This window comes from Lissotriton vulgaris, unplaced genomic scaffold (assembly GCF_964263255.1).
Source record: "Lissotriton vulgaris unplaced genomic scaffold, aLisVul1.2 SCAFFOLD_1187, whole genome shotgun sequence".
Lineage (NCBI taxonomy): Eukaryota > Metazoa > Chordata > Amphibia > Caudata > Salamandridae > Lissotriton > Lissotriton vulgaris.
The window spans coordinates 630,073-652,794 of record NW_028253979.1 but is presented as its reverse complement, the minus strand read 5'-3'; the positions used below and the strand labels follow the sequence as shown (position 1 = coordinate 652,794).

At 46.6% G+C, this 22,722-nt stretch overlaps 1 protein-coding gene across 1 annotated transcript in view; it reads left to right on the top strand.

The window, feature by feature from the left end:
• Positions 1 to 7,069: 7,069 nt before the first annotated feature.
• Positions 7,070 to 22,722, top strand: part of LOC147660704 (inter-alpha-trypsin inhibitor heavy chain H1-like) — a 120,913-nt gene continuing 105,260 nt past the window's right edge. The window contains exons 1-3 of the mRNA XM_086951525.1: positions 7,070 to 7,330; positions 8,033 to 8,183; positions 16,484 to 16,528. Of these exons, the coding sequence (XP_086807651.1) occupies positions 7,070 to 7,330; positions 8,033 to 8,183; positions 16,484 to 16,528 (457 nt within the window). The remainder of the gene's footprint in view (positions 7,331 to 8,032; positions 8,184 to 16,483; positions 16,529 to 22,722) is intronic.

Sequence of the window (22,722 nt, the reverse complement as noted above, 5' to 3'; positions counted from 1 at the left end):
TAACACCAATCAAATATCAAGGCTACTCTCAGTAATACTCTCTCAAACTCTGAATACCTTGCAGGGCTGTGCACTTTCCTCCAACAAGTTTAAATGAGATATCAGTTCAACTTCCTGAAAGGAAACACAATGGTTATCATAACATATAACACACAGGTGTAAGATCTAGCAGCAGTGTACCCTTTGTAATACACACCGTGTTATGCGGAGAAAGAACCTTTGTAATAGACCCCCCCCGGGTAAAATGACTTGTTCCTCTAAATTAGTCTTTGAGATAATGCACAAGTCTATCATCCGGATTTATTCTACAAGAGTTTGTGGTATAATCCCCCACGTTGTCACTCCATTAAGCACAGTACTGTCCCTTAAATTCGCATATGATATCTTTAAGCCCAAAAGATGCGATACGTTGGTGTACACTTATGTAGTAACAAGAGTCTTTTAAACCATATAACGGCAGCGTGTGGTTGCGACCACCACCACGCTCCGCTATTAGAATCTGATTCAGATCAAACAAAAACAACTAGCCGGCAGTAGGTAGTGGAATACCACTCTACTCCGGACATTGCAGGGCAAGAAATGATCCTTCCACGGTAACTTGCAGCAGCCGCCGCCAAGCTCCGGGAACAGAAAACCCAGTAGAGCCGGGTTTGGAAATGGCACACACAAGACGGTGCTTTCCTTAGCCAAGGAAACAAAGTTGCAATTCTCACAATGCCGGCAAGCGCCCGAACAGGGCTCCCAGCTGATACAATGTTACAATGCCGGCAAGCGCCCGTGAACAGGGCTCCCAGCTGATACAATGTTGCAATGCCGGCAAGCGCCCGTGAACAGGGCTCCCAGCTGATACAATGTTACAATGCCGCAAGCGCCCGTGAACAGGGCTCCCAGCTGATACAATGTTGCAATGCCGGCAAGCGCCCGTGAACAGGGCTCCCAGCGGATACAATGTTGCAATACCTCAATGCCAGGAAATCGTGATCAGCGCTCTCACTTCACAAAATGCTGAAGCAGCTCGATAGACGCCGTCTTCTCCCAGGAACTCGAAAACACAAAGAAAGGACACAAAATTACGAGCAACTCTCTTCCTGGAAACACCTCCCTTATACTTCCTCCCTACAAGGATCATGGTAGATGTAGTTTCCTAAAGATTGGGTAGGCGCGGTGCTGCAGGAACCTGACACTGCCGACCGGTCTATCCACTCTGAGAATGTGATAACCTACGGGTAGTGCTCGCACCACGTCTGGATCGGAGTGGGCAGTGAGCCATGTTTCTGTCAGGAAGATTGCGTCAGGTTTTTTCTCCTCGAGCAATATGGCAATCTCCGTATGGTGTTTCGGTAGAGAGCGGCAGTTTAGTGCAAACATATGGAATACTTGTGCCTTGACCGACGGAGTTTTGCAGAAGAGGTGCTTGCATCCCTGACATGAGCCGGGTAGTTCGGTGGGGGCATATATACAAGGGCATTGGGGAGTACAATTCCTACCTATTTTGTGTAGGGCCGCCGTGCTATAAGTCCTGCTATGGGCGAGGATGGGGCCAGGGGTTGTGGCCCTGGGTCCCGGCTGGTCGCGGACGGGCGCAGACGGGCTTGCCTTAGGCGCGCCTTTGGCGCGCAAATGGCGCTCCCGCTGCGCTCGTCCGCTGCGCTTCCTGTAGATGCACATTTGTAGAGCGATAGGGCGTGGCCTCTAGTGGGCGTGTCCGGCGAGCGCGCCTGCTCTAATGGCGGCCGCTTTGTTGTTGTAAGTAGCGCTACAGCGTATGCACCGCTGTGTGCTTCAGGGGGTATTTGGCAATTCAATTTTTGTTTTAAAAAGCACAGATTAACAAGTGACACCACACAAAAGCTTAAAACTTGGTTTAGCCAAGTGTTCTTCGTTCAGTACCTCCAGCTCCCGGCTTCCGCCTCAGGACTGGGTCAGCTGATCGGTCGTTGCGCTGTGGAGCAGCGTTTATATAGTCAAGGGGGCGTGGCCTCTAGTGGGCGTGTCCGGCGAGCGCGCCTGCTCTAATGGCGGCCGCTTTGTTGTTGTAAGTAGCGCTACAGCGTATGCACCGCTGTGTGCTTCAGGGGGTATTTGGCAATTCAATTTTTGTTTTAAAAAGCACAGATTAACAAGTGACACCACACAAAAGCTTAAAACTTGGTTTAGCCAAGTGTTCTTCGTTCAGTACCTCCAGCTCCCGGCTTCCGCCTCAGGACTGGGTCAGCTGAACTAAGGTAAGTGCTTCAGTGGTCAGAAAACGGGCTATCTTCCGGATCTTCCGAAGCTGAAAGAAACTAGAAGAGACTACAGCATTAATCTGGGGCTTCATCGTGAGATCGTTACTGATGATAACACCCAGACTTTTTGCTGAGTCGACTGGATTAGGGGGAGAGCCCAGGCTCGCCGTCCAGAAGATGGATTTCCATGGATTGGCGGCACATCCGACAAGGACCAATTCAGTCTTGTCGGGGTTGAGCTTCAGATGGTTAACCCCCATCCAATCGCTGATGTGGCAGAGGGTGGACTGAAAGGTGTGAATAGACTCCGCCGAGTCATCGATGTTAAAAATCAGCTGAATGTCGTCCGCGTAGTTAAACGCGGTGACATGACTGCCACGTAAAGACCGGATAAGAGGGGTCAAATATAAATTAAAAATAAGGGGGGATAAAGAGGAACCTTGCGGGACGCCACAAGTTAGACCTACCCTGTGAGCGGTAAACTGGGAGAGCCGAACCGCCTGGTGGCGATTGGACAGGAAGGAGCGAACCCAGCCCAGAGCGGTGCCCCGGATGCCAGCCTCCTCGACACGGTCGACCAAAATATTATGGTCGACCGTGTCAAAGGCGGCTGACAGATCCAGGAGCACCAAAACCTGGCTGATGTTAGAGTCCGCTCCTCTCCGCAGTTCTTCCATAACTGAGAGTATAACTGACTCCGTAGAATGGGCGGGTCTAAAACCGGCCTGTTGGGAGTCAAGATATTGAGAGTGCTCAATGAAGGAGCTCAAGGTGTTGGTAACATGAGACTCGAGCACTTTACTGAGGTAGGGAAGGAGGGAAATGGAGCGAAAATTACTCATAATTGTCGGGTCTGCCGTGTTTTTTTTAAAAATGGGCACGACCTCGGCCACCTTGAAAGAACTGGGAACCGAACCAGAAGACAGGGACAAATTCAGGAGTCTCAAGGGGGGAAGCGGGCAGGCTGTAAAGGCCTCGCGCAGAATCAGAGGAGGACAGCAGTCAGTCGGGGACCCAGAGGTGACCTTACTTAGCAAGATTGAAAACTCATCCTCTGAGATAGGGGGAATCTGAGTGAGTTGCTGCAAATTAGGAAGGGACAAAGAGAGAACGGACCCAGCGGAAAGAAGGGGGCCGGCGAGAGAGATGCTCTTTTTCATATTAGCAATCTTGTCCACAAAAAACTGATTAAGGGAGTCGCAGAGCGCTTGGGAGGGGAGAGGTTTGATGGTAATCTTGTCCGGGTGTGATAACTCCTCCACTATGGAGAAGATGTCTTTTGTTTTAATCGCGGAATTAACAATTTTTTGTGAGAGGTAAGAGGTCTTAGCAGATAGAATCGCAGTTTTATATTCTTTGAGCAGGGACCTATACTGCAGCTTCATATCAGCGCCATAACCTCGCCGCCATTGACGCTCAGCCTGCCTAAGCTCAAACTTTAGGGCTTTAAGGTCTTCAGTAAACCCCTTTTGTGCGTCATGTGGACGTTTAAGCTTGATGCGTTTGAGCGGAGCAACAACATTACTGGCTGTTACAAGCCAGTTCGTATGAGCTGAGGCTTGGGTATCGATAGAGTCGATAGAATTTGCTGGGGAGGGGGGAGAAATTTTAAGTAGATCAACAAATTCACCAAGATCCGCCTTGTTCCAATTCCGGGCTTGAAAGTTGCTCTGCAGGATTCTGCTGGGACAAGGAGTAACTGTGAGGGAAAAGGAAATTATAAAATGGTCTGACCATAAGCAGGGTGAAATAAGGGGAACCGAAATCTCTACATTAGATGTCCAGACCTGGTCCAAGACATGACCTTTAATGTGGGTCGGAATATTTATGTGTTGGCAGCAGTTCATAGGACCAAATAAAAGATCCGAAAACATGATGTAGCAAGCACTCTCCTTTTCATCAAAAGGCCAATAATTAAAATCTCCTAAAATTAGGATATTAGAGTTATTAATGATAAGTTCAGAAAGCATCTCACCAAACAGCGTCAAAAAATTAGGCATAGGTTGAGGGGGGCGGTATGCTAACACACAGATCAGGGGTGTGGCTGAGGATTCCAACCTCAGCACGAGATAATCAACCAAAGGAATACAGACCGTAGTTAGTGAAGAGAATCTGATAGAGGATGTAATAATCGCTACTACTCCTCCACCAGGCCTATCAGAGGCTCGGTCTGCTTGCAGAATATAGTAGCCAGGAGGGATGGCCGCAAGAATATCTAGGGTAGATTCAGCATTAAGCCAGGTCTCAGTCAACAACAGTATAACGGGTTTCACGGAGTCCAAGTAATTAAAAATTTCCAACTGGTGTCTGACCAGTGAGCGAGTGTTAAGATAGCTCACTGAGAGTTTTGATGACAGAAACCCTTTAATAGGAGAGGGATCCGTGTCTGCGAGGGGAGAGAGAGGGAGGTAGAGAGCAGCAGGAACTCGTAATGGGGGCGACGAAATCTCAGGGAATGAGTCCCTGATGCATAATAACCCCGATGATTCGAGATTCAACCGTGTGATGGCTGTAAGAGGCCAGTTAGCATGTAGATGAAGAAGATAAAAAGATGAATATCCGATAGAACGGACAGGGGGACTAGCCCCTAGCCCCGGTCAGCCGCGGACGGGCGCGGACGGGCTTACCTTAGGCGCACCTTCTGCGTGCCATCGTCGCGCCCGCTGCGCTCGTCCGCTGCGCCATTGCAATTTGAAGCCAAACCCCACCCCCAGCTAGAGCTCAGCGCGCGTCACCGCCGGGAACCAGGTCCTCACGTAAGATGGCGCCTGCCCCCCACAGCAATTGGCACGTCAGCCGTAATGGACCGGGGCAGGGAGGCACACCCTATGCTGGAAAACGAGTCTCAAGTCACCCGTTGTCTGGCCCAAATATAGCAAGGTAAGAAAAGAGATTTCTGCAATTTTTAAAAGTCGCGCTGCCAGGCGCTATAAGGCTGTTAAAAGAGTAAAATCACGGTGGGAATGGAGAGGGGTAACAGAAGAGCTCCACACAATGCTGGTAGCTCGCAGACTGCCCCCAGCGCTCAGCGGACCTTCAGTAGTGCTGCCACCACACTTACTAGCACCGCGAAGCGCCCCAAGCCTGTGGTCAATTTGAAGCCTAACCCCACCCCCAGCTAGAGCGCAGCGCGCGTCACCGCCGGGAACCAGGTCCTCACGTAAGATGGCACCTGCCCTCCACAGCAATCGGCACGTCAGCCGTGATGGACCGGGGCAGGGAGGCACACCCTATGCTGGAAAACGAGTCTCAAGTCACCCATTGTCTGGCCCAACTATAGCAAGGTAAGAAAAGAGATTTCTGCAATTTTTAAAAGTCGCGCTGCCAGGCGCTATAAGGCTGTTAAAAGAGTAAAAGCGCGGCGGGAATGGAGAGGGGTAACAGAAGAGCTCCACACAATGCAGGTAGCTCGCAGTCTGCCCCCAGCGCTCAGCGGACCTTCAGTAGTGCTGCCACCACACTTACTAGCACCGCGAAGCGCCCCAAGCCTGTGGTCAATTTGAAGCCTAACCCCACCCCCAGCTAGAGCGCAGCGCGCGTCACCGCCGGGAACCTGCCATGGTGGGGACCCCAATAGGGGAGAGCCTATATCCCGGCTCTCACAGGAGGACCATCTAGTGTCCCGCTGTGATCCCTGTGGCATGGGCAGATGCGGCAGCCCAGCGCAGAGCTCACGGCCCATGAGCTGCATCGGGCCCACCACGTTGCTGTCTGGAGGCAGAGGCCCAGTCTGGGCCAGCAGTCCCACCTACTTCTGCTGCTGCGTCGCATGGCCCTGGATTGGGCCCTGCGGTGGTGATGCTGGTTGCTGCAGAGGGGCCTGCCACTCTGCCCTTCTGGGACTCACTGCACTTGTCTGAGGGCTCCTCCTGACACCTCAATCAGTCCCCCCTGCCAGCACAACCGCCACGCTTAGTTACCAGTGGGGACTGTTGTGTAGTGAGGGAGTGCAGGACGCCCACTGGGACCACCTGCACTCGCTGCCTTGGTTGCAGTGAGCCTCCATCGCTGGTGGACCCCTGCTGGACACTGACTACCTTCAAGAGGTAAAGGCCAATCAGTGTGGGATCACGTAGCAAAATCTGTTCCCTGTTCCCCGCCTCCAGGCTCGCCGGCTGACTCTTGTGACTGCAGCCCTGCTGGACCCTTACTCCTCATAACATCCCAGCTGTCTCCCATCTCAACGCCCCACTGGCACAGCACATCCCTGCTCGCCTGGTATACTGACCCTATGGGCCCCTGCTTGCGCTTATGAATCCCTTTGATACCCCTCCTGGGCTCTGATCTGCCACCATTAAAGGACACTTCAGCTGACACTGTCTTTTCTACTGCTATTGCTGCTGCCCTGGGATCCTGCTCCCAAGCCTGATTCTTCTTTCCCTCACTAGACACAGGATCATTTAAAAGGACCTAGGCCCCCATTGTACACAGGATCGCCCCCTACTTAAAGGGGCCCACCAGCACCAGCCACTGAAAGGCTGAATACTTCCCTGCTGATTTAGGAGCCACCCGAGACCCGCAAACCTTAAACTGTAGCTACTGGGGGCCTGTACGCATTTACTGCCCAATAGCCAGCACTGACAGGAACAGAAATGACAACGCCCAGGGCTAAAAAGTGTGGCTCAGTCAAAGACATGCCCATTAAGCAGCCTATTCCCACTTTCGATGGACATCCTTGGATCCATCAGAGGCTCATCGCTTCAGATCGATGACGAAGGAGGAATGCACTGGTCACCAAGTCTTATATGGACGCCTTGTTCTCATCTCTGAGAGAAGATCTTAAATCGATCAAGAATGACCTGGCACACAATCTGCAAGGGATATGGTAAGAACTGTCTGAAATGGGAGACGCCCTAGAGAACCACAAGATCACCAGCGATGAAGAACTGGAGCAGCTTAGACAAGAACTCAAACTCCGTACGAAACATCAGATAGGCCTGCAATCAAATGTGGAAGATCTTGAAAGCAGATTAAGACGCAACAACATTCGTATCCGGAATGCTCCAATGGCTGCAGAGGTGGGAGATGTAGAGGAATATGTGTCTGAACTCTTCATGCAGATCCTGGGGGATACAGAAGCCTCTAATATTAAACTAGACAGAGTACACTGGGTTGGCCCACCCAGAGCTACACATCTGCCCCGCCTGACATGCTAGCATGTCTCCCGAGCTTTCCCCTGAAGGAGCACATCCTCCGAAAGGCAAGAGACACTAACCAGGTTCAATTTCGGGGGCAGCCACTTTTTCAGGATCTCTCAGCGATTACTTTGCAGAAAAGGAGGACATTTCATCCAGTGACTTGGAACACCATACCTCATATGCATGGGGTTACACTTTCCGATTGATTTTTGGCTAGGAAGGGTAAACCCACCAAATTCGCTCCCTCAAAGAAGCATATTATCTTCTCCCATTAGACCCTCCTGAAAGTCCCGCTGGGAACATCTCAAGCAGAGGATCCTGGTCTGGCGGGCACAAGAAGTAGAGGAGGAGATCCCAGGGTAAAGGGTTCACCAAGCCTGACTCAGCCACAATAGCTGTGGAAAGAAAGGCAGTTCTGGAGAACCTGGTTCGGGTCTCATCACAAGACCACTCGAACAAGGAGACTGAATCTAAATCATAAGAAGTGAAGATGCACGACACGAGTTAGCAGAGTTAGCGGAGGGGAGAGACCCCTAATGTGAAAGGATCTCGGGCACTATGGACCTCACCATTTGTCCTACTCCGGGAGTGGTGGGAATCGATTCTCTTACCCAACCGCTTTCAGAGACTCTTGTAAAGGTTTTTCTTTCCTTGTTTGTTTAAAAGTTTATGTTGGTTCAGTACCAATTCACACTAACACGAAGGGCGATAGTCTTAGAAGTTGCTAAAGCCAACTCACACCTGTCCCTGCGTAGTGAGGATACCACCCATATTGAGGTTCACTATACCGACCAGCAAGATAACCGGGAGAAGCGCAGTAAGTTAGCACGACCATATTCCATCATTAGGTGATTCCTTAAAGGTAATATCTCTTAATGTGAAGGGACTAAACAACTCATTCAAAAGGAAGGCCGTCTTATCTTATCTCGAGAATACTGGGGCCGACATATGTCTCCTTTAGGAGACTCAACTTTGTTGTGGGTAAATGATGATATAAAGTAGATGGTAGCCAGGTAATTAATCCAAGTAAGATGTTTATTAGTTGGTTTCAATAAGATAAGTATTAAGTCCCACCAGGAGCTTGATGGAAGAATGAGCAACCTAAAAGGAGATAAGTCTAGTTACAACAAACTTCTTGTGAGGGACTCTCACCGGCTCAAATGTAGGGCATTTCCACAACAGTGTTTCTATTTCACAGGGCGTAAGGGAGCATGAGTGGCAAAACTCTTTCTGAGCAGATTCCAGGGTACAATTGGTACCAAACTTGTTAAACTCAAAAGTCCACTTCTGGTGTACCAAATACAGCTGTGGACACAAAACATTACTTTGGGATCTCTATACTCACCTAATGAAGGGCAAGAGCAATTTCACCGAACATCTATAGGGGAGACTCTTACATCCCAGGACCGTTTAGTCTTAATTAGAGGAGACTTCAATTGATTGATTGATTTGATTGATTAATTTATAAATGTATAAAGCGCGCGATTGCCCGAAGGCATCTTGGCGCTAGGTCCGATGAGCAGAGGATTACTGAAAGGGTGGTGTGCTGACTTAACAGGTGAAAAGCAAAATTTTTACGGCTTTTCTGAAATACAAAAGCGAAGTACTACTTTTTATCGTGATAGGGAGGAGGTTCCAGTTTTTGGCTGTCTGCAACAAAAAGCTTCTCCCTCCCCACCTCACCTGCTTAAACTTATGAACATGCAGAAGTTTTGTGTGGGCTGATCTCAAACTTCTAGCCGGCACATACCATTTCAGGTGTGTTCTCAGGAACTGTGGTCCTGAACCATGCAAGGCCTTATAAGCCAGGCAGAGTGAATTAAGCATTATCCTTTTTTCCATTGGTAACCAGTGGAGGTCCCTCAGTCTGTGTGCAACTGGCTCAGATTTAGGACTCTCCAGCACTAACCTTGCAGCCACATTCTGCAGACCCTGGAGTTTTGATAAATGTTGGACTTGAATCCCTGCATACAGGGTGTTGCCATAATCAAGTCTGGACAGGGCCAATGCCGTAACCAACGTTTTACGTGAATCAACGGGAATAAATGGGCATACTCTTCTAATCATTTTTAAAATATACCAGATGGTCGAAGAGAATTTGTTTATCTGGCCGTTAAAAGTAAATTTATCGTCAAATATGACTCGCAGGTATTTAAGTTTGCTCACTGGTTTTGGACAGTCGCCCAAACTTGCCGGCCACTATTTAGAAGACCAAAAGTCTGCGTCTGATCCCAATAACATAACTTCGGTTTTATCACCGTTCAGCTTCAAGCAGTTTAGCTGCATCCATTGATCAACCTGCGTCAAACAGTCATTAAAGCACTCAGCTGTTTCCTCCACATTGCTTGAAACTGACACCACTATTTGGGTATCATCAGCATATGATACTGGCAGAAACCCATACTGCCTGTTAATCGTTGACAGGGGAGCAACATAAACATTAAAAAGCGTGGGGCTCAGGGAGGAGGATTTAAATGTAAATTCTCCCAGTTTGACCGAAAAGGATCTGTCCATTAAAAAAGATGCCATCAACGTGAGTGCAGAATCTTGAACCCCCAATTCTGCTGAGCGAGCGTAAAGTATCTTGTGATTCACAGTGTCCAAGGCCGCCGAAAGATCCAATCAAATCAGGGCGGCCTTTCCTCCCGCATCTAGAATACTCCTGAGTCCCTCTGCTGCCATAACCAATGCAGTTTCTGTTCCATGCTCCTCCTTGAACCCATATTGTGATTGGTCCAAAAAGTTTTTAGATGCTATGAATTCTGTTCGTTGTTTATTAAGCAATTTTTCAAAAACTTTGGTTGGGAATGGAATTTTTGATATTTGACTGTAACTGCTGTTTTTTTGGATCCAACTGAGCTTTTTTTAAAGTGGGAGCACAGAGGCTGTTTTCCAAGCATCTGGAAAGTGGCCTGACTGAATTATCTCTGTGAACACAAGAGTTAATTGTTCACTTAGCATTTCTGGAAATATGTGCGTCACCTTAGGTGGATAAGGGTCCGTTGGGTCCCCGGCCCTAATATTCTTCACCACCTGGCTGATGTGTTCTACTGAAGGAAGTGAGAAACAAAACCCAGTTTTGGGGATTCAGATATCCATGCCTTGCTTGGAGTGCTTTATCTACAAAGAACTGTCCAAGTGTATTACAAAGTTCTGTACTACTTTCCATCTGTTTTACAACAGGGAGATTCGATAATTTTTTTAACTGTAGCGAAAGGCTCCCTGCAAGAGTTCTTGGCCTTGCTTATTTTTGTTGTAAAATAATGGCTTTTTTCCCCTATAAGCAGTTTTTTGTATTCAGCCAGTGTTCATGCATATTCCCTTTTCATGGTAGTTAAACAACAAAAGAGTGTGTCTTCTTGTGAGAATCATATCTCAGAATATGGATAGAGAGAGGGAGTCCGTGGCACATAGTGCACTAGGGAAAGTGAGGATCATTATCAGAGAAACAAAGTTAGGCCCTAATGTGATCAAATGTAAAGCTGTGGGTCACGTTATCATGGTACTGGAATACTAACGTCGTAACACTGTGCTCCAGTAATTTTGGCGTTGAAGCACACCGGGGAGGCACTCAGCCTCTCCTGGTGGGGCACGATGATGAAGCATGTCACCAGCTAGATTGGTGAGTGAGGGCTTTCTAAAGAATTTAGAAGGTTATTCACGCCTGCTCTTCCCACAAGAAGGCACACTCTTTTGTTGTTTAATCTACCTTATTTGAGGGACCTAGAGTGCTCCTTTATCCTTTTCCCTCTCTCTCTTGTTGATAATTATTCCCTTTTCATATCATGGTCATAGTTAACTCTCCATTTCCTTTCTGACCTTCTACACGTTTGTTTTTGTGCCCTAGGTTTTTCAAGAACAATGGTTCTGACTGATTTTTCCTTCTGGAGATAAAGCTTTTCGTGGGGGATGCAATATTGACTGCTGACTTGATCCACGAGCATAGCTTATCCACAGCCACATTGCTGTCTGGCAACTAATTCCGGTTTAGTCCTGGCTAGAAATTCCTGTAGCATAGAGGCATTAATATTGGCCAAATCCTGATAGGTGACTAGCCTATGCTGGTTTGTATGAGTTCGCTGCCCCAGATCAACATTTATAGTGAACAAGATAGCTGTGTGGTCTGACCAAGGGACGGGTATTATTTCATCGATTTTGAGGTAGGTATTAAAGGAAAAAATCCCATCCAGCTTATGCCCGGCTACGTGTGTATCCTGTTTGACAATCTGATCTACGGCGAGACCGGTCATTATATCATCAGTGATGCAGTGTTATTGTCTGCTAGTTTTTCTAGGTGATAATTGAAATCCCCTAGAATCGTGAAATCGGGGTAATCCAAATTCTAAAATAGGGCTTAGTATATCCAGCAAAGGAATCCTTGCCCTTGGTGGTCTATAAAGCAATGTACCTATTAACGTATAGTTATTATTGAGTGAGATCTGAAAGGATAAAAATTTGCAATTGTGGGAACTACCTGCTGCAGACCCTCTTACTTGTAGCTCTTCTCTGAAAATAATCGCTAGCCCACCTCCCCTCTTCAATGTTCTGTCTGCTCGAATGACAGAATATCCTACCGGTAGTGCTAGGGCGATGTCCAAGTCTAAGGTCCCATCTGCCCAAGTCTCAGTTATAAAGGCCAAGTCAAATTTGTGTGACTCCTCTATGTTATGTTTCACTAATGATCGTGTATTAAGTAACACCACCTTAATGACCTTAGTGGCCTTCTTACCTGAGGGGATACACTGGGGTTTTAGCTCATTCATTTTTGTATGGCTGAGCGGCAACTTGCAAAGCTCACACTGCTTAGTCTCTGTCTGCAAGTCCAAACGTGAACAACAGGGTTTAACCATGAGCCTCTCTAACTCATTGCTCGTTTATCTTATGCGTGTTGATTAACCACCAATAGCTGCAGGGGTTCTGGCCCTAGGCCCGGGCCAGGCACGGACGGGCGCAGACGGGCTGGCCTTTGGTGCGCCTTCGGCCCGCCGGCGGTGCACCCACTGCCCATGTCCGTTCTGGCATTGGTTTAAGTAGGATGTGCAGCGGGAACAACTAGCCCGGTCACAACCCAGAAATACCAAGGTCCTTGAAAGTGGGGAGAAATGTGAAGGGCCAGAAATCACCTTGCGTTCAATCAGCGCTTGCCGTGACGGCAATGTAGTCTTTAATAACTTACTGAACTGTTCCTGCGTCAGAGAGGGAGGGTTGGGAGCGCTGTCAGAGGAGTGGGGAGAATGGCTGAGGGAGGTAGGACTGATCGACATGTGGAGGGCCTCAAATCCCCAAACCCAAGACTTCACATTTTTCTCACGCGCTCACAGAAACTATGCCGGCCTGGATAATTTTTTAGGAACTCATGACATACAACAACTCACGTGATCAATGGAGATTGAACCCAGATCCCTTTCAGACAACTCAGCTTTAACAATAGAAATACAAAATCCTACACAGAGGGATGGGAGGAAACAATGGAGACTCGGGGTAAACTCTTTTGCAAAAACTGATGGTGGTAGCGCAGTTTCAGAAGGTAATATGAGACTACATCCAGGTCAATGACACCTCCGACATATCGACAGCTACCTTATGGGTCGTCAGAGGGGAATTTATAGTAATCTCAGTGGCTGAACATTGTCAACGAAAACTAAAGAGGGTGGATCTCCAAGAAAATGTCTAGAGCATATGCAACACCACACTGGGGCCCCCAGAATATGGCGTCAACTGGAGACTACGCGGAAACAGTTGGAGAGTCTAGATCTAGATAGGGCAGAGTACTAACTGCACAGGTTAAAGCATTCCATTTATGTCAATGGAAATAAATGTAGGAGGCTTTTGGTGACCAAGTCCGAGCCCAGAGACAGTCTGCTAAGGTGGACGTGCTCCTATCAGAAACAGAAAGGAGATAAAAGAAGACTCCCAGATAGCAGCAGAGTTCAGGGAATACTATGCGTCCCTATACACAGATCAGGCTCCCCTCCCAACGCTCCCTCTCAATATTTGCACCAAGCAGAGAAGACCCAATTCTCATTGAGGAGGTCATCTCTGTTATTTCTAGACAGAAAGTCCTGAAATACCCAGGCCCGAATGGCTTTTCCTCTGGGTGTTACAAATTCTTCTTTCCAGAGTTGGCCCCAATTCTCACTCGCTGCTTCAATGATATCGGAAGCATGTCCCACATCTCACCCTATATGCAAGTAGCGGCAATAGTTGTCATTCCTAAACCCAGAAAGGACAAGAGTTTGTGTGTTAACTACCATCCAATATCTCTCCTCAACACAGACGTCAAATTATTCACTGACATACTAGCTGCCAGGTTGATAGGCCCAGACCAGGCTAGGTTTGTGCCTCAGAGACAATGTGCGGATAATACAAAGCACTTACTACATATCATCGATAAGGCCCACCGCAGGGAGGGGGCTAGAATGCTCCTCATGGTCGATGCTGAGAAAGCGCTGGACCCCGTCCACTGGCCATTTCTGAGCACAACACTAGCAAACTTCAGATTTGGGGAACGTTTTAAAGCATGGGTCCTGAGTGGTATAGGCCCCCGACAGCAGAAATGAGAGTAAATGGGCACAGCTCCCAATACATTCCAATATGATGGGGCACCCAACAGGGCTGCCCCCTCTCCCATCTCTTTTTTGCTTTATACTTAGAACCTTTTGCACAACAGGTGAGAGATCACCCTAGCATCAAAGGAATCCACTTTGGAGGGGAGGAACACCGGAACTGTCTGTATGCCAATGATATAATGGTCATGTTAGACGACCCCCAAAAGAGCCTTCCTCTCTTCCTGAGAGAGGTAGGGGAATTCAGAGCGGCCTCTGGGTTCCGCATGAATGTGCATAAGTCTCAAGCCCTAAATATCTCGGTCCCCCAAGAAGCAATAGAGAACCTGCAACGCACGTGTGCGGTAAGACGGGCGTCAGAGTCTATTCCTTCCTTAGGTATCCAACTCTGCTCTACCCTAGAATGCACAAATGAGGTCAACTATCGAGAAATGGCAGAGAGGATTTGTGCTGACCAGAGCGACAGAGACATTATCCACTTTCTCTGTTGGGCAGCATTGTGTCCCTAAAAATGACTACCCTGCCAAGAATAATCTTCCTCTTTCAGGCCCTGCCTGTCACTCCCCCAACAGGAATAATATTGATCATGCAGACGGCCTTTCACCACTTTGAATGGGCGGTCAGGAGACCCAGGATGAGTAGGGAACGTTCCTAGCTCTCTGTGGCGGAGGGCGGACTAGGGCTGCCTTGCCTTCTCAGATACTTCTAGACGGCACAGCTGTGATATCTCATTGATTGGTCCAGGACAGAGTAAGAGAACACCGGCTCATCATGGACAGGGCCCCAGCCGGGACCGCATTAGAGAAAGTCCCATTTCTGCCACTTCGGGCGCCCAATCTCTACATTTCCCCAATCATTAGCTCCCTTTTGAAGGTGTGGGATGGCTATACATGCAAAGGGCAACTCACCACCTACCCATCACTTCGATCACCAGTCGCTGGCAATCTGGCCTTTGCTCCAGGGATGGGACCGTCCTTGTGCAAATGGAGGGGGGCCATCTGCAAGGCGGCGGGTAATTTTTTTCGACTTGAAAGGCCCTATACCTTTTGATGTCCTTAAAAGGGACTACTCTATCTAGGAAGATGAACGTTTTAGATACTGTCAGATCTGACACTGGTTACTACTCCCCACAATGAGACATGGAGCAGAGAGGAAATCGACCCCTATGAGAAGAGGCTAGTAAGTAAACACTCCAATAAACACCTCCTTTCAGAATTATATGTCCGTCTGTGCCCCACGCAAACAGCAGACAAAAGCCCTGCCCAATGCCATTGAGAATCACAATTGGGGCGACAGATGTCACAGAAGGAGTGGGCAGACATCTATCACAGGGCTCGCTCTACGACAGCCAACATAGCAGGAAAAGAGACACCCTTCTTATAGGTATCTCACCCCAGTACGGCTCAATCGGGGTAAACCGGCCCGCAGTGACGAATGCTGGTGGCAATGTGGGGTGAGGGGCACTCTTACCCACATTCTTTGGGAATGCACCAAAATAACATCATTCTGGGACTCGGTCCTAAACGATATCGACACCCACCTTTATATGCAGCTCCCTAGGTTCCCGTCGTATACACTGCTGGGCCTTCCCAACCCCTTAACCTCTCCCCTATTGTCCAGATGAGGACGACAAATAGGGATAGTGTTGAGGGCAGCTCATCAGACCATACTTTCAATGTGGGGTACGTTGGGGTGGTTGCACAGGTTGTGGGGTGTCTGCTAGATGGAAAAACTCACTTTAACACTCACCGGGCGGGGCGATATGTTTGGCATTACTTGGGGCACTTTCATAGGGAAAACAGCCTTTACCACAAGGTTTTTACCTCGGTGTGCCTTTACCACGCATTTTTAGCATGAATATTTTTACCGCGAATATGCATTTACAACGCACGCCAATGTTACACATTTAAGGTAATACAGCGTTTTTCAATTTCGAAAACACTGCATGGTATTGGCATGCATTTTAAATGCATATTCGCAGTAAAAATAAGCACGATAAAAAAATGCATGGCAAAGGCATGAAAAGTAATTGCCTGCATTGTACCATTGTACAACCTTTTCTTAGCATTACTCTCCCAAGAGTTTCGAGAGCTGACATGCCCACGATATCTACGGATAATGAGACTCACCGATACAACACAGGTCGGACAGGATGATGGCGCACAAGGAATCACACAGGCCCAATCAGGACATAGCTAAGTGATAAGTGAATGGTACGGGGTGGGTGGGGGCAAGTTGTGTGGAGGGTTGTATGTTGTTCATTGTTATTGAATTAAGTCACGCCTATGATGTTGCTCTCGGTCTTCCTTTTGCGAATACTAAAATGAACAATGTTATGCTATGAAGGTGTGAAATAACAATAACAATTGATTGAAACCGCAATTGCATTGATATATTTTGTGTTTTTTGCCAATTAAAGATTAATTGACTCACTATTACCAGTGTCATATTTAATATGGGTTTCTTTCATTTTTCTCAAGGCTGATAAAGATATGTTGATAAGTGATCTGTTTCAAAAAAGAAATCCTAAAAATCATATATTTATTTTTAGGTAGTAGTGGAAGACGCCAAAAGGGAGGTAGCAGACCAATACCTGGTAAGAACTGATTTAACAATGTACTACTGATTATTTCCCCAGAAATAATGGTGTCAATATAGGTGCAAAATAAGTGGCTCAAAAATGTAATTACTTTTGTTTCGTAAAGGCTCAAAAGGGATCACAACCTGCTTTCTCCATGTCCAGGAATAAACCATGGGGCCCCACCCCCTACTTTTTCTACCCTCCCAATTTCCAAATAATTTGATTTTTTCTGCGCCTTTAAAAAAAAAAAGTCGATGCACGACCACGGGATGATGGATGCACTAACCCCAGCCTCGCTTAGGGCCCGATGTAGGTAATCCCAGATTACCGATTCTTAAATACCGAATCGTACCGATTCTGTATTTAAGAACTGGCAATCGGGATGTAGGTAATTTTACCAAATTAATTACCGAATCGGTATGATTCGGTAATTAATGAATCAGTATTTACCGATTCTGTAATTGCTATTGATTCCTATGGGCCTTGAGGCCCATAGGAATCAATGTCAATTACCGAAGCGGTAAATACCGATTCTGTAAATTTACCGAATTTGCAAGAGGAACAAGGTGTCACTTTGACACCCTGTGCACCCCTGATTCTGGCTTGTGTGTCATGTGGCACACATACATCCCCTTAAGACATGTATGTGTGCCATATGGCACGGGTGTACATGCACAGATGTGCATGTACACAGGAATCCGTTACTTACCATGACATAGTATGTCATGGTAAATAACGTGTTCTTAAGGGCCGGTGGCACTGTTTTCAGTGCCACCTACATCACAAACTTGAGATTCGGTAAATTTACCGATTCGGTAATTTACAGAATCGGTAAATATACCGATTCTGTAAATATACCGAATCGGTAAATTTAAGGCCCCCTACATCTCAGTCACCAAATACCGGTCGTTAACGGCCGAAATCAGCCGTTACCGACCAGTATTTGGCGAACTACATCGGGCCCGTAGACTTTTGTTCTAATGATTTGAAATGTGCTGGTGCACATGTACAGACAATACATCTCAGGATAACTGCAACCAAATTTGCCTGGCTGATGATCTCCCAGCCTGAGGCCTGTGACATCATCTGCCTAGTAAAAGCATAGACCCCTAGGTTAAGCTTCCCCCTGATGATGTTGCAGTGAAGTTAGGCCCAGACACTTCAGGCTGAAGCTCTTCATCACCAGGGGTTATGTCAATTAGTGGCTATCAGTAAAGTTATTTTTATAGTTTGTTAAGAAACTAAAATTAGTGGAACAAAGTTAGTAAATGGCACGAGTTATATTTTCTCCAGATAAGTATAACTATAGGTGTTACTATAACTGACGAATTTCTATGATTTTGTCTGGGTAAAACATGAATCAAACTATAACGTCCCTATAACCTTTGGTTTTTCAGTGAATTTGCATGTTTTTTTTAACGTAAAGTAATGTATAACTGAATCCCATGGACCCACGAAGGATCTGCATCCCTAGATATACAAAGTTTTATTTCTTTAATAACTCCAAAATACTGACCAGATTTACACCAAATTACAAAAAGAGCTCTGTCTGGATCAAGACCTAGCTTTCTGCCAAATGTGGTGTAAATTGGTCACAGCATTTAGGCCTGAAGCCGTGTCTAAAAATGGAAAAATCCCTATAGGCATTGCATAGGGAAAAATTATTTTAGGGCCCCCGTTTTTCTCAACCCCCATTTGACGAAACAAAGGTTCCAAAGGTTATCACGTATTACAAATTATGAGGTAACCTAATGTTTCCTATGGGAGAGATATGCCTTGTAGTAAACAAATTAATTTAGCCATTTGTCACTACCATGTAAAACTTAAAAGTATATATTCAACTTTTTTAAATACACTGCACACTGAACTATGGAATGTTTAGGGCCTCCTCTAGGGGTGACTAATATGTATTAGAAAACAAGATTTAGGTCTGGCAAAATGTTTATTTTGCCAGGTCAAACTGGCAGTTTAAAATTGTCAAATGAATGCAAATTTGCAGGCCTGTGATATGTTTAAAAGGTCTACTGTAGAGCCACCCCCTTTTCAGAATCGCTACTGTAGAGCCTGGCACAATAAGTGCTGCAGGCCCACTCATAGGATTTCAGTTAGAGGCCCTTAGTACCTATAGTACCACTTTACAAGTGACTTACAAGTACATTAAATATGCCAAATGGGTGTAATCCAAATTTACCATGTTAACAGGAGAGAGTGCACAAGCACTGGTTACAGCAAAACATGTGGAGAGAAGGCAAAATGTTTGGGGGAAGACCACTTTAAGGCTGTCAGACCTTACAGAGGTACAATATTAAGCTGGACTATTTCAGGACTGAAAATAAATATAAAATGAGGGCAAAGGCTGAGTCTCTTTCATTAAATCATACAATATCTGTTGTTACCAAGAGAAATCGAGTTGGCTGTTTTCACTAGGCATAGCATTAGAGCAATATAAGAAGGCCAAGGCAGACTAATAGGAGGCCTAATTATCTTGGTCTTGATCAAACTCCACTCAGTCATGCTATAGGTAAATAATTACATTCAGGGGCTGAAGATCGTGACATATTGAATATCATCATCATCATTGATAACTTTATTTCGGTCATCACAGACCATAAAAGTACAAATAAAATACATACATACAAGCGCAAGATAGATAAAACAATAAATAACATGTCCAATAAAATTGACGCCTAAGAATAGATTAAAACTTAATAGTTATCAAGATAAACAGAGTAGAATATAGAAATAGAAATTAATTATCATAAAAAAACTACATGGCAAATAGGAACCGTGAGACAGCAAAAACAATAGGGGGGTGGGTGTCATACCTTAGGACTCTACAAGCTTTGGCAGTGGGTTCAACCAACATTTCCTTGTGAACTGATATGCAGGGCAAAAAAAAAAAACGTGAGATACATCCTCTCGGTTATAATCGCATGCCGGGCACCCAGCATTCGCTGTAATAGCCCATTTACAGGTAAATGCCCTGAGTGGGAGACTACCGATCCTAAACTGCATATAGAGTTTCCTCCCAAGTGGGGGATAAATTGCGTCCAAAAACTCCTCCTTTTTAGTTTCGGTTTTCGCTTGGAGGAACTCTATCAACAATTTTCCTACGGTAGTACACCTCTGTAAGGATAATGAGTTATAGTACCTAAGATGGTATAACAGGTCTACCTTGGTTATCCCAGGCAGCTTACTTCGGGATTATCCCACAGCTCAGGCAAGCCAATACGATTACTAAGTGCCCTGATATGTAGGAGCCACGGAATATTCTTTGTTTTTAAAGAATCCCACACCTCTATGAATTCTTCTTTGTAAGACGCCAGTTCCGGCACTGACCATAGTCTCTTCCAGTACAGCATCGGGCGTGCCGCTACTACCTCCTCTATAGGATCTAGCCCCAGGTCCATACATAGAGGAATGAGTGGTGTACTAACTGGCAATCCAATAGATTCCTCATGAAGGTGTGCTCAATCTTCGTGAGTTTGGGTATTCGTTGGTGTCCCCATAATTCTGCCCCTTACATACAAGCCATTCTGGCCTGAAGTCTGTAGATTTCAACGACCAGGGCCGCTGGCTTGAAGTCTGAAGTTCTCTGCACTTTACCAATTCCACCTACCACTTGGGATAGCCTAAGGGCCGCCTTTGCTATCTGAAAACCCCAATCGTAATTTTCCGATAAAGTAATACCTAGGTACTCAAAGGTCCTAACTCTTTCCAGAGGAGTACCATTCAAAAGCGGGTTTGGACGGGTCTGTTTAGGGGGATTAAAAATCATAAACTTAGTCTTATCTAAGTTTATCTCTAGCCCACGCATTGTGCAAAATGCTGCAAAACCGTTTAGGATGTGTTGGATGCCCGTTGATGTTTTGGACAACAACAGAGTGTCGTCCGCAAACATCAAAGCGGGCACCCGACCGGACGCTAGCCTTGGGGTATTGTTGTCCTTAACTCTAAGCAGGTGGTCAACTAGGCCGTTTATATAGAGACAAAACAAAGTTGGGGCCAGGACACATCCCTGGTGCACCCCCTTCTTCATGGGGAAACGAGCCAACAGATCACCATGTCTCCCACACCTAACTTGGGCATAATTATTCATGTGGAGTTTATTCAAGACGTCCAATAAGTAAGTGGGTAGACCCAAATCCGGTAATACTCTCCACAACTTTCCCCTGGGCACTAAATCAAAAGCGGCCCGCAGGTCAACAAACATGAGGTAGAGGCTGCCACCCTCCACTCTCACTGTTTTCCAAAATAATACCTGGAGCCTTAATAATTGGTCAAGGGAAGTAAATCCCGTCCTAAACCCAGCCTGAAGAGTACGCAAGATCTCATTTTCCTCTATCCAGCCCTGAATTCTGTCTAAAATAATCCTGCCCATCAGTTTTTGCATAGTGTCTATCAAACTGATGGCCCTATATTTAGACGGAGTTAGGGGACAGCCTTTTTCATGGACAGGGACTATCTCTGCTCCAAGCCAAGTTTCTGGCAGGTCCATCCCCTTCAGTATTGCATTAAATAAAACTACCAAATATGGTGCCCACATTTTTGGTTGAGACCGAAATAAATCCCCAGGCAACTTGTCTAAGCCAGGCGCCTTGTTAGGTGGAAGCTTAGCTATTGCAGCTTCAACCTCCGCAAGCGTGATGTCCAAGAGCCCATCGAGTCGATACTCATGGAGGGCTCCTGGGGAAGCGAGCAAGGAGGCCACTACAATCCTACCCAGCGCAATATCCAAAGGCCCCCCACGTCGATACTCATGGAGGGGTCCTGGGGTCGAGAGCAAGGGAGTATCTTCAGCCTCACAGAGCACAGCATCCACCGGCCCCTCCAGTCGATACTCATAGAGGGGTCCGGGGGTGACGGCCAACACGGCCTCCTCTGTGGGATTAGCATAAAATGCTCCAAAATGGGCTTCCCAGACCGCCGGTGCTATGTTAGATACGGGTGCTAATCTACTCTCACGCGCCCCAAAGCTAACAATGGCCCAAAATGACTTGGAATCCTTACGTGAGAGTGCTGATCTTAGTTCTTCCCATCTATTCATCTCCCAGTCTTTCTTTTCCCTGTTGATAACCTGCTTATACTTAATCCGACATTGTTTAATGTCGGTTTTATCCTTTTCTTTTATTGTGGTTAGCACATCTTTTTTTGCTTTCCGACAGAATACATCGTACCAGAGATGGGTTAGAACTGGGCTTAGTTTCTTGCTACCATGAGGATGAAACACATCAGACAGTTTAGCGACCAATTGCTTATGCGTTTCTAAGATCCTGATCTGAGAATCTCCCTGGGAATCCTTTTCTCCCAACTCTCCCATTTCTACCAGCTGTGGTAGTGCCAGCTGATATATTCTGGCAAGTTTAGTTGGAGAGCCCTGCAAGTGGCACAATTTAACTCTCTGCCTGTTATTAGTTAGGAGGAGAGGCTGTTGAGCAGCATTAGACTCAGGGGCGGGGTTAGACAACCCAAAACTCTCAGGTTTCAATGTCAGGACCAGGGCATTATGGTCACTGTCTTTCCTCGTATATACCCTAAAATCCAGGATCTTATCCCAATGTCTGAGCTCGACCATTATATAATCGATAATAGAGTTATGCCCTAGTCTATTGAAAGTTGATGAGCCTGGTCTATCTGCTTCTACCCTCCCATTGCACGCCCGCAAGGATGCAGTAAGGGAGAACGATTTAATTTGAAGAGCCAACGGGGTCCATGCTCTGACAGATGGTATCTGCGGGTCTGGGATGCACCAATACTGATCCTCATCAGCTAATCCTCCCATATCTAAGCTGCTAAGAGGTTCAAATTGGCAATTAAAGTCACCGCCAACTATTAGGGCTACAGTTGGATCAAGAGTTAGGATGAACTGCCTTAGCGTGTTGATAGTGCAAGATTCCTGCCCTCTCTTCATAGGCCTGGAATAGATGTTAAGCAAGGCAATCCGAGTGGAATCTAAGAGCGTTAAAAGAACACATTGGACATCGGGTGAATCAGTTGGAATATGGGCTACTTTAGCACCCAGATGCGTACCCACCAATATGGTTAGGCCTCCCGAAGGTCTGCCCCTTCCCCGAGTTGTGGCTAAGATATTGAAAGTGGCAAAACCGGCCATTACAGTCTCTTCCAAAGCCCACGTCTCCTGCATACATGCAGATATCGTGTTTTTTTCGATAAAAGGACCCCACTTGGGAACGGCTAGTTTATTTCTT